This window comes from Nelumbo nucifera, chromosome 1 (assembly GCF_055504915.1).
Source record: "Nelumbo nucifera cultivar China Antique chromosome 1, China Antique-T2T, whole genome shotgun sequence".
Lineage (NCBI taxonomy): Eukaryota > Viridiplantae > Streptophyta > Magnoliopsida > Proteales > Nelumbonaceae > Nelumbo > Nelumbo nucifera.
The window spans coordinates 87,081,897-87,095,100 of record NC_142649.1 but is presented as its reverse complement, the minus strand read 5'-3'; the positions used below and the strand labels follow the sequence as shown (position 1 = coordinate 87,095,100).

Here is a 13,204-nt window from a genome sequence, read left to right as displayed (position 1 = left end):
TCACCTGCATATCTGCTTCCACATTCATCTCAGTTTTTGCTGGATCCCGTCACTTCACCTACGTCTGCGAAACCCATCTGGACTGGTCCCATGGGGAAAAGATATGAAAACCAGGGCGAGGTGGGAATGGGATTGATTGGAAATGAAAATTCTTGCATCGTTTTCATGTCAAAAAATGGGGCGTACATTCCAATTGAACAAAGTTCCACGGTGCATCATGCACTTTATACATCCTACATCGTTATAGCGATCACGTCAGGCAAGTGGACAACCATAATTTATTCTATCAGCTGCAAATCTGCAATTTTGAGTACTACAATAGCAAACATTAGAAGCAACTAAGCTTCAAGCCTTCAAGTCTTAAAATAAGATCATGTCCAGGTATTTTATCCTATCAGCTGCAATTTTATGAATTCTACAAGTATCAAATCGTCTCATGTTGCTAATATCAAATCGGTGCGACCAATCTTCAACGTTCAGAACTGACCTATCAAATGGTCCGCACAATCCCATAAATAAAGGTATTGCCTACAAATTACACAATAAACATAAAATCCATCCCCCTACATTTAAATGTTATATCATCATTTGACTGCACTGCATTAAGACCAACTTAGATAGCCCGATGGTGGTTCTTCTCATTTAACTCCAATAAAGTCATCAGTCATCAGGACATACAAAGGTCTTACAGTTCTTTCAAACATCAGTATCACATTAACGGCAGTCTCCCAAACGAAAGGCAAGGATTGAGGCTTCAAGGGTCCCCAAGGAAATTTTGGAATGGATAGACTGGTATCCACGCAATTTCAGAAACATGGCAGTTATGGGCACTTCCGTTGAATGTATGAAACCCCGTGCTCCTCATACCTGGAACAAAGAGGGAATGAAGAAAGATGACCAACATGTTTTTCAAACCCGAAAGGGTGATGACCAAGTCAGTGCACTAATCAGTAAAGCCAATCAGTAGGCTCATCCCATCAATCCAGTATATATCAGCTTATGATTATGAATAAGCACAGACAAAAAGATCGAAGTTCACTTCTGTATCTGGTTCAATCAAAGAACAAACCAGATCGATCAGCTCTGTGGCTCAACCAGACTCAAAATGCATATCAGATAGGCCTGGTTTTGGGATTAACTGGGTAGTCACCAGTCAGATCTGCCTAGAAAGATTCTTGCAAGAAAACCTGCTAAATGGAGGTAATGCAAATAGAAAATGCAAAAGAAGTACAAAAAAGAATGGCAGAAACCCAAGGACAAGGTAGGAATTGGTCAAACTCACTCTGCCTTTGAGAACCACATTTGTTGGAAGGAACCAAGAGATGCCAGAATACTCCCACCTATCCAAACACTGCATAAATACCGTACAATAGCAACTTAGACCAAGAGAAATTCAAACCATAACCATTATTTCTAAAATAAAAATAATATATGCAACCCATTACAACAGTAGAAAGAACTGGCTACTAGGGAAAATAAAAGGAATTTTCTTGTGTAGTTTATGTGAGTAGCTGATGTCTAGGCATTTTGACCTGTCAAGGGAAGCCATGCCTAAGTGACATCTAAATATTTTCTAGGAGACAAAAATTAATAAATAGTTATATGCATAATTTGCAATCAATGTTACTATACATAAGTATCATGTTAATTATAAATTATTTTTTATAAGTTAATTATAAATTATTAAACAACAAATTTAATCACTAAATGATCACATGGAAATTTAAACATGATTTTCAGAAGACAGACATACGGAGATCAAAATCCCTAATTTTAGATCTATATGCACTCCTGCCAACTGAAAATATATGATGGGGGTTCATTCATTCATATAGGGCTAACTCATTCATATCAGCATACGAAGGGGGCATAATTGATCATTTGTTCCACTACGATGTATATATTTATATTAGCTGTATCATTGGTCATCTAGGCATAGGCGATAGGCTTCCAAAATGCCTAGGCAGTTGCTTCATTGATGCCTGGTAGATTCTATAACTGAACTGTTTTGTCATTACTTTGACAATTAGGGGATTTGCCAAATGACATAATTGGCAAAAGTGACTGGGTCACAGCCCAGTGCATCCTCTTCATGCTGAGATAAGTAGGCCATCTTTGCTGCTTCTATTTAAGTTACTTTACTTTTTCTTTTACCATCACCTATAAGAATTGCTTGTATTGTCTTAAGAGGTTCTTTTACAAACATTTGATCCACTATATGGGGATAATGCTAACAAATAGATTTGAATTTTCAAGGGAAAAAGTAACACTGATAATGGTGGTGATCATCCTGATTATGCTAATTGTTCACCAAGGAAATAAATACCCTGCATCTAACCATGTTGAGAAACCACAATTATGGATGGTTAGGTAGCCTAGGAAATTGGTTCAGTATTATGATTAATTGATTATGAATGGTGTGAACCCAAAGGACAGGCCAAATGACAGTGGACGGACCATTTTTTATGGCACAAGTAGAAGCGCAGAATTGTCATTTTTTTATCAACCAAAAATAAGTTTTATTTTATTAAGTAGTAAAAGTGGTGCTTAGTACAAGATGAACACAGAAATGTCAAACCCTTTCCTCAAGCCCAAGTTACATTGAAGCCCAAAACAAATGTTGTCTTGTAACTCTTTGTTTAGCTAGGGGAGTCAGCAAACCATTAGCAATCCTAATCCACTTAAATTCTGCCCTTGTGTCCTTTTTAACCTGTTCCATTTCCCTTATTACATATCTAAGAGTCCGCCTGTTTGCATTTGCCCAAGATATAACTACATTTGAATCCCGTTCCACCTCAATCCACAGCAGAGTTATTCTTTTCTAATAAAAGATTTAAATTCATACAAGCTGGAGCAAATATAAACTCGTAGAAAAGTTTAAGCATCAAGGTCCCAGTGAGGGAGAGGGAGGGAGGAACCTAACGCAGGGGAGGTTTGTCTTTGATAGTCTTATTTAAGAGTGATGGAGATCAATTCCATAGGCTTGTTATATCAAGCCTACCATCAAGGCCCACTTCCCTTGGCATGGTAAATAGCCACAATAAAACTAGGTATGCCTTTAGCTACAGAGGTTTTAACAAACAACACAAATTAATAGCCACTGTAAAGAAATAACTGGTTCACATGTATTCTAGTAGTAAGAAGCATGCTGATAATTTAACAATGGATATGGAGAATTCACTTTGGACGAAGGATCCAACCTCCTTCAAAAAGTGAAGAAAAGCCCATAAGCACTTAACAGCATCACCTAGCCTGTGAATCAGCCGGCCAGTACCTTAGTGTCCCCTTCCATACCTAATCTGTGAATCAACTGGCCGGGGTATCTCATTCTATTTAACTATGAATCAGCAATGGCATTGCCCCTGATCATTTTCTTGAAATAACTGTTTGGTAGAAACATATGCTGATTGGGTATCTATATTGCTTTAAATTTATTTATTTTTTAAATAAGATTGTATTAATAAAAGGAAAGACACATGAGGAGATGTACAGGCTACAAGCCTACAACAAAAGCAGCAAAAAGAAATTACAAAGGCATACTTCTTTCACTATACAAATTTTCCCTTAAGGAACCCGATTTAGCCAAAACATCAGCTGTATTATTTAGTTTTCTGGGAATCCAGATTAAAATTACAGACAAGGTGTTCATAATGTCTCTGGCCTCGGACTGGTAATAAGCTAGTCTCCAAAGGCCTCCCTCCTTCCCCCCTAACCATTTTATTGGGTTTGCAGTCTCCTTTTACAGTTAGAACATATTTTCTTTAGCAAATTGAAGACCTGTGAGAACAGCCAAGGGTTCTGCTTTTGTTGAATCAACAATCCCAATTGGGCCACTAAAAGCCCATTTTATGCTTTTGTGCCAGAGTTGCCCAGCGCACTGCCATCAAAATTTAGAGTCAACTCTGATACCAAACTTACAGGAATAGCCCAGCGCATGAGTTTCCAACCATGACCAAAATAGTTACTACCCCTTCACTTTTTCTCCACAGTTAACATGTAAGGCATTTGCTCTCCTCTATATCTCTGTAAGTTTCAACATAACAGTGGCTTCATAAAGGGCAGGCCAGTGCATGAGGCTCCCATCAATGCAGGATCATGGCGAGGGACAGATGTACACAGCCTTATCCCTGCAGATACACAGAGAAACTGTTTCCAAGATTTGAACCCTGGCGACCCAGGTCACATCTCACATGGAACAAACCAAACATTGTGCCAAGGCCCACCCTCATAATAATAGGGGCTTCATTCTTCATTTAGTTGTTTTTTTTTCCATTTTTTTATTTGTCACCCCCATCCCTTTTGCATCTCCCTCATATATTAACAAAGTGGGGCTCCACCACCTGGTTTTCTCAATAGGTTATGTAACCTTGTGGTCACTCTACATTTAACATTTTGATTTTCTCATGCCAGATCACCTTTAGACTATTTTTGGCTTGATAGAAAATAAGCGAGATAAAGAAAGTTGAGGGAAAATTATTAGGAGTTACACAAAATTTATTAAGAACTTGCCATGAATTTTCTGTTTCTCTTTTATTTTCTATCAAACCAAACACAGCCTTAGTGTTTGATTTTCTCAATTCTCATTCTGCATTAGTTTTCTCTAATATTACCTCAATCCTACATGATGCTTATGTGGGTGCATGATTACTTATGATTAATGCATATTTACCAGTCAACTGAGAATTATCACATATATTAAAAACACATTGTAAAGATGGGAAGGGGAAGTAGAAAAACAAAAAATGTTTAACAGTCCAGAAAGTAATCCAACCTGAATCGCCTTTCAGTTGTATTACCACTTGCCAAAACTTTAACTCTAGCAGCTTGAGGAGACTCCTGCAAACCAATGATTAAAGGAAAATCAAGATGGCATTTGTGGGAACTAAAAAGGTCATACTGAAACTCAATAACCTTAGATGGAATACAACTAATAATAAATATGGTGGTATGCATAGTTTTTCCCCAAAAGTTTGTTGGAAGAAAGCCACTCATTATTAGTCCTCAGGCAAGCTCAAGAATGTCTATTTTATCTTTTGTAGTGTATAGGGGTACGTGCGTTGGTGTAAAATCCATGTCCAGTGATGTAGGAGGTAAGATGCTTGTCAAAATATTCACGGGCATTGTTGAACAAAAAATCTATTATTTTCATATCAATGGTTAGCAGTATCACCTCCTCTCTGGACTACATCAAATATATCCAGGAATAATAGGATAAGTCAACCACAAACAATAATAAAAAACACCAATAGTAGGAATTGGTAAGGTCCCCACACATCAGTATAAACAAGACGGGAAACATTACAACTTTTTATTACTTATTGAAGGGAAGTCTGATGAACAATACCTAACAAGTTGACACACTTTGTTAACAGCGTTAACAGCTGTTATTTTTTCCTATGTATAGTACCGCAGGGGTGCTATTGTACTTTTACTCCATTTTATTTTAGTTGCTGTCGCCCTAGTATATATATTAAAAAAGCTGTGCCGCCAGTAGTATCTTTTTGCTCTCAGTTCTCTCTTCTCTCTTCTTCTCTCTCTTTTCTCTTTTCTTCCATTCTTCTCTCCTGCATAACATGGTATCGGAGCGGGACTATCAGATCTGAAAGGAGAAGTTGAGTGAACAGTTTTTTTTCTTCTTCGCACCAGATTTCCAGATCTGCCGCCCTCATCTGCTGTTCGGCTGATTGAAGATCTCACACACTGAAGTAACTTTTCTCTCTCTTTCTTACCTTTTTTTTTCTGGTCGTGTGCCAGGGCAGAACCTGTACTAGGTCTGCCGATTGGATGTGAGGTGATCAGCACCTCTTTCTTTCCTTTTTTGTGGGGTCAAATGTAAATCAGTCCTCTAAAATCAAGATTAAATTTAGTGATTAGCAGAATAGAACAGGTCTTTTGGGGATATTCATCAAAGTTCTTGTTCCTACACTCCACAACAAAACGGGGTGGTGGAAAGAAAGAACAAACATGTGGTTGAGGTTGCCAGATCCCTTTTATTTGCATTCCATGTTCCTATAAAGTTTTGGGGAGATGCTGTTCTTACTGCTACCTTTCTGATCAACCGTATGCCCTCCCGGGTCCTTGGCTTTAAAACCCCTTTTTAGTCTTCTCTTCCCGGATGAGGATCTCTTTTCTCTTCCTCTCCGTGTGTTTGGGTGTACTTGCTATGTGCATATTCATAGTCACCAAAGGCACAAGTTTGAACCCAAGGCTCATAAGTGCGTGTTTCTGGGATATGCTTCCACACAGAAGGGTTATTGCTGTTTTGATCCGGTTCGTGGCACCCGCTTTGTATCTCGGGATGTCACCTTTGCAGAATTGACTCCCTTCTTCAGTATTCCTCCCGAGGGGGAGAAATCTGATGAGTACTTTGCTATGTCTCCAGCTGTTCCGCTTCCCATTCCTTGTGAGTCCGATCATGGGGTGTCCACCTCTTCCACTGGACTTACCCCTGATGTCCCTGCTCCCCCTCTTGCTTCTTCTCCTGCTCTCCAAAGGAGGTACCAAAGGCGGAGATTTAGACATGTGCAGGTTGTTTCCACTCCTTCAAAAGAGCATCTTGCCACTCCCATCATTCTTGAGGAAATAGGTCAGCCCTCTACTAACCCATCTCTGATTGTTCCAGACCTTGACCTTCCTATTGCTCTTCGCAAGGGCAAGCGGAAGTGTACAGCCCATTGTATATCCAAACACTTATCTTACAACCTTCTCTCCCCTTCCTACTACTCTTTTCTTGCCTCTGTTTCTTCCCATGTAATACCCAGGTATGTACCGGAAGCTTTATCTCAAGCTCAATGGAGGGATGCTATGATGACCGAACTTGATGCACTGCATAAGAATCATACCTGGGACATTGTGGACTTGCTAGAAGGAAAGGAACCAGTGGGTTGTAAATGGGTGTTTACTATTAAATATCACTCTGATGGCTCTGATACCATGTAAAGAGACTGGGCCGAAGCAAGATAGTTCGTCCCATCTAGCTTAATTGTGGTAACACCCATCAAAACGGAATCTACCGGAGCAGGTCCAGAAGTTGGCACCTGCTTGAACTCACTTCCGTATGTCTCCATTAATCAAACGAAAATCAAAGAGCAAAAAATTTTGACTATGTAAACTTACTTGAAGTCAAACCAGAACTTGGGTGCTTGAAAAACTAGGGTTTTGCTCCGTCTAGCAGATGGGCGGGAGAGAGAAGACACTGCCTCACCTACCAGAGTAACCCAAACTCTTCCAAACCTTAACTGCCCTCCTTTAGCAGTCACAAGACACCTTCCAAGCACAGAGCGCCACACCCAAGCTTCACCTTTCCTGGTAACTTGAAAATCTCCAGTCGGCTAGGGTTTTGGGCAGCAGCAAAACAACATCACTTCTTGGCAAAATCTGGCCAGAACTAAACTCTCCAAACCCTTCTACCAACTAGGCAAGCAATTCTCAATACTATAGAGAACCTATCTCTCCATACACTCTCTTGATTTTAGAGTGTATAGGAACAAAGAAAAAAGAAGAAAGAGGAACTGAACCCGCTCTGATACCAAGATGTAAATCAGTCCTCTAAAATCAAGATTAAATTTAGTGATTAGCAAATAGAGCAGATCTGAATACTGTATAAGAGAGGAAGATGGCGAAGAGAAGAGGTAAGAGAAGAAGAAGTCGAATTAATCACCCTTCTCCTCTAACCCTAATTTTTATTAATCTCTAAAAAATTGATGATGACAAGTATACCCTTAAGTGGGCGGCCAACATGGCAGTTACATAAAGAAAGTAAAATAAGAACAAATAACATGCCCATTAAGTGAGGCCCTTCAACATAAAATAAAAGATAAAACAAAGGATATCACATGAGAGGCTTTTAGGGCCCATTCGGCCCAGTCTCTTTACAGGGTCGACTGATCCCTGTGAAACTGTAGGTCGTGAGGACCTTTTTGTGTGCTGCAACAACAACTTTTATAAACTGTGGGTCAGAAAGTGACCAGTACCTCTTGTGTGCTGCAACAGCAGCTTTTATGGTGAACTGAAGGTCAAAAAGTGACCAGTACTTGTTGTAACAGCAGTCCTGTTGATGCGTAGGTCAAGAGATGACCTGTATGCACTGTGGCAACACTTGTGTTGAACTTGTAAGTCAACGGATGACCTGTTAGTGCTGTAACAGCACTTGTGTTTTTCCAAAAGAAGGTGTGTTTCTGAAGAATTTTTTTTATTTTCCTTTGTTCCCCCTCAGTGTTGAATTTCTTTAAGGTTGTGTACCCCATTTAAGAGTTGTTTTTGACTTTGAAATCATGAGTGGTGAAGATTCTGCTACATCCGGTGTTTCCTCAATGCTGAATGGAATGAGTGGGGGTGTGGACCTATCCTTTCCCATGGCTGTTTTTCCTCTTGATGGTTTAAATTATTTAGAGTGGTCAAGAGGGATCAAGCTGTACATCACTACCAGGGGAAAGATAGGTTATATTAATGGAAGAATCAAAGAACCACATTCTGGGAGTGCTGAATATGACAGATGGAACCAAGAAAACAACATGGTCATGTCTTGGCTTTTAGTTTCTATGCAACCTCAAATAAGAAGGAATTTCATGTGGGCTGAAACGGCAAATGAGATCTGGGAACAAGCAAAATCAACATATTCAGAACTGCGACACTATGCAAAAATCTACTAGCTATAGGCAGAATCGTCTAACTTGTAAACAAGGGGAGAGGTGTCTATCTGTGTACTACTCAGACTTGACCTTTGTCTGGAAGGAGTTAGATCATTATCGGAGTGTGGACTGGAAGTGTGATGAAGATGCAAAACTATACAAAATACTTGTCTCCCAGCAGAGAGTATTTGCTTTCTTACATGGTTTGAACCCTACATATGAATCTATCAGAGTCCAGATCCTAGGTAGCAAGGATCTTTCATCAGTTCAAGAAGTTTATGCTCTTGTACAATCAGAAGAAAGCAGAAGGAATTTGATGAACAGTTCTAGAGGAGATGCAGTTGTTTTGGCAGCGAAAGGGAGTGTTACTACCGGTGGGGGAAATACTTCTAAGAAGGGGGATCTTTAGAAAAATATGGATGACAAGGACAAATTGTGGTGTACTCATTGCCAGAAACCCCGACACACCTGAGATACATGTTGGGATCTTCATGGGAAGCCGAAATGGGCTCAAGATCTGAATAAGAAGCAAGGTTCAGATATGAATAAAAAGTCGGGACAGCAAGGTACAAGAAAACACACTATGGCAAACATGGCTACTCAGGAGAATCAGCCCTCCATTCATACTGTGACTCAAACACATTCATCTGGATCTGACCCAAGGGAGGATATTATAAATTCCTTCCGTGACCATTTAGAGCTCTATGGTAGAGCAATTCGTTACATGGATGCTCCTCCCTCAACTTCATTTGTGTCTACATCAAGTAACTCTACCACAGCTTTCCATGTTGCTTCTCATAACCCTGACACTCCCTAGATCATTGATTCTGGAGCATCAAAACACATGACTGGTACGCCCTCTTACTTTCAAACCTGTTACCTTCTTTCCGGAAGAGACAAGGTGAGACTAGCTGATGGATCATACACTACCATAGCTGGTCAAGGAACCATTTCTCTCCCTCTCGGTCTTACCCTCTCTGATGTTTTACATGTTCTGAAATTTCCCATTAATTTGTTCTCTGTTAGTAGTATTACTAATTACTTAAACTGCTCAGTGACCTTTTTCCCTTCTTACTGTGTAATTCATGATCTGGCCTCGGGGAGGACGATTGGTAGAGGATGTATGGTTGATGGACTTTACATGCTAGAGAATAAGGCTAGTCTTCAAGTCACAGAGTCTAAGAGTCAGTCCTATAAGAGTCAAGTTTATTTATGGCATTGTCGTCTTGGTCATTTATCTTTCGAGTCTTTGAAAGTGATATTTCCAAAATTGTTTAAGTCAGTGTCCGTTTCAGATTTCTCTTGTCAAATTTGTCAATTGAGTAAGCAGTGTAGAACTCATTTTCTTTCAAAAAATAATAAATTTGAATTTCCTTTTCACATTGTTCATTCTGATGTGTGGGGCCCTGTTACTTTACCATCTGAGAGTGGCTACAAATATTTTATTACCATTATCGATGATTATTCTAGATATACATGGGTATATCCCATGTGGACCAGGGATGAAGTACCAAAAATCATCGAAGATTTTCAACGAATGGTCTTCACCCAATTTCAAACTGAAATCCAAATTTTTCAGTTAGATAATGCCAAAGAGTATTTTCATAGTGGTCTCACAAAATTTTTTGCGTCACGTGGTTCACTTCACCGTAGCTCTTGTGCCCGAACACAACAACAAAATGGTGTTGCTATAAGAAAGAACCGACACCTCCTTGACGTGGCCCGTGGTTTACTGCTCCATATGAATGTCCCAAAACGCTTTTGGCTTGAGGTTGTCCTTTGTGCTACCTACCTCATCAACTGTATGCCCTCTCGTTGGTTAGAGTGCAAAGCCCCACATCAACTTCTCTTTCCTAAGGCCCCCCTTCTTCCCATTCCTCCTCGTGTGTTTGGTTGTCGTTGCTTTGTCCAAAATTTGTCACCCACTCATGGAAAATTGGATCATCATGCTATTCCTTGCATATTCTTGGGGTACTCCTTCACTCAGAAGGGATACCATTGTTTTGATCCTGTTTCTCGGAAATTCTATGTTTCTATGGATGTCTCTTTCTTTGAGAGTGAGCCTTTTTTTCCCTGTTTCTCCTCGGGGAGAGAGTAGGAATGAGGAGAAACTAGTTCAGCTCCCTTCTCTTCTTGATCCTCCTCCTTTTCGTGTCTTCTTCCGTCGTCAGAAAGGCCAACCAAATTCAAGAGCTATGGAGAATCCAAAAGTTGTACCTCCAATTCCATTAAACTCTTCTGGAGCGGATCATACTCACTCAGGAATCTTGGTTCCCATTGATGTCCCTGACCCCATTGCATTTGATACCTCTGTTGCTAATGACCTTGACCTTCCTATTGCTCACAGGAAAGGTGTTAGATCGTGCACCACTAAACACCCCATTTCCCACTTTGTTTCCTATGAAAACATTTCACCCACTTTTCGAGCCTTTCTCACATCCATTGACAGTGTCCCTATCCCTAAGAATGTGGCAAAAGCTCTTTCAGTACCTGAATGGATAGATGCTATGAAGGAAGAAATTAATGCCCTTCATAAAAATGGCACATGGGAACTTGTAGATTTTCCTAAGGGAAAGGATCCAGTTTGATGTAAATGGGTGTTCACAATCAAACATAGGGCTGATGGCACGGGGGAGAGGTATAAAGCTCGTTTAGTGGCAAAGGGGTTTACACAAGTGTACGAAGTTGATTATGTAGAGACTTTTGCACCCATTGCCAAGATGAACTCCATTAGAGTTCTATTCTCTCTTGCTGCTAATCTTGACTGGGATCTACATCAACTTGATATCAAGAATGCATTCTTGAATGCTGACCTTGAAGAGGAAGTTTACATGATACTGTTAGACAGTTTTGTATGCCCTTAGCTTCAATCCGATTTGATGTACTTTTGACATTTAGTGTAAATAAATAAAGTGCATGTTTGATTCATGTTGTTTGGTATAATTCTGTGTAAGACCCTAAAACTGGACACTTATAGAGACTCGTGTTAGTTTTAAATGTTCACAGCCATTGGATAAGTCTGAGGAGATTTATCCTGCCAAGGCTGATACTGGTGTGCCACCAAGTGTTGGGATGGCCTGTCTCGGCCACCAGGGTAAGACCCAAGGCACATGAAGTATGGGATTACTCGAATCCTTGAACCGGACCAGATTTCCAGTATTGCCCTGGACCTTGGAGACAGATGGGCAAAACTGGAAAGTTACACCTGACCCCTAGACTCGATTATGATACTTCACTGGGTGTCGGATCAGGCTGTCTTTGATATGCCAATCAGTGAGATCCTTAGTGGGGATCAAAACCTGGGTATGTTGGGACAGTCTGAGAATTCATCTGAGTGGGTGATCATAGTGATAGGATCAGCCCCTTTGTCGGACAAGGGTAATGATCGGGAATGCACTCTCTCTGATGGAAACCAAACTACCGGCAGTTGATTTCAATCGTTGGAATTTTGTTTTGCAAAATTAATATATATATATATATATATATATATATATATATATATATGTATATGTACGGTTTCAAAGTGTTTGCAAATGGTTTTAATTCCTGGGATCCATGTGAGTGGAGAGTGCGACACTGTTCTTTGCAGCCGAGGGAGAGGTCCTCTCTTGTCGGGCAGTGCTTGATCATTAAGGGCTGAGAGGTTAAGTGTAAGACCATTTAGGATAATACCTGATGGGCTAATCTTGCACCTGCCCACAGTCCCTGGGTTTTTATAAGATGGCTTGGCCCAAGGACCACTTAATGTAAGTGTTGGGCCCATAGGGTCCATGTGATGGGCTCAGGGGTTTACTGAGCTTTTTAGTGAATTCGGATGGGCCGAACCCATGTGGCTGGTGTGTAGATCAATGCTTGGGTCCCACGCCATACAAAGAAGCCCAACTAGGTAGCAGATTGGAAACTAGTTAAACACTGAACACTTAATGGGCCAAAAGCCCATTTTGAGCTGGGCTGATATGATCACCCATTTATGGGGCGAATCTAAGATTAATGTTAGTAAAAGGATTGGGCCTTTAACCTTATCCACTCTAGGAGACCAAATTCAAATCAGATTTGAATCTAGTAACCTCCTGATAAGATCAGGAGTAAGCTAACTTAATCTGCAGATAGAATTAAGATAATCCCTTATCCAAATACTGATTTGGATTGGGATAACTCCTAATTAGGAGGTTTCTTAATCAAGAAGAAAAGAGGAGAAACCCTAAGAGAGAAAAACAATTAGATTTCGAACAAGGGGTTTTTGAGAAAGCAAGAAAGCTTCCTGCATTTTGAGATTAGATCTCATACATACTCCAGAGAGAAGAGAAGCTATTCAGCCATCTTTGTCCCAGGAGTTCTCTTCCAGCCGCCGCCACTCTTTTTCAGCCAAGATTCGATTTTTGAAGAAGAAAGAAGTCAAGAAATCAGTTCTTGACATTAGTCTTGCAGAAAAGATTGAAAAAGATTCAGTGTTCAGAGTTTCCAGAGGATTCTTGCGAAGGATCCAGTGTGTAGGACGCACCCTGCTGGTTCCGTTCCACCCACAGCTGTGTCATCTTCAGCAGGAGCGGATCTTGGTGTCTTCTTTGGGCGTG

General features: G+C 40.3%; 1 protein-coding gene across 1 annotated transcript in view; it reads right to left on the bottom strand.

Annotated features, from left to right (window-relative positions):
• Positions 1-255: 255 nt before the first annotated feature.
• Positions 256-13,204, bottom strand: part of LOC104599561 (actin-related protein 4) — an 88,449-nt gene continuing 75,500 nt past the window's right edge. Inside the window, exons 18-20 of the mRNA XM_010262160.3 lie at positions 4,772-4,836; positions 1,283-1,351; positions 256-867 (exon numbers count right to left, since the gene is read on the bottom strand). Of these exons, the coding sequence (XP_010260462.1) occupies positions 822-867; positions 1,283-1,351; positions 4,772-4,836 (180 nt within the window). The 3' untranslated portion in view covers positions 256-821. The remainder of the gene's footprint in view (positions 868-1,282; positions 1,352-4,771; positions 4,837-13,204) is intronic.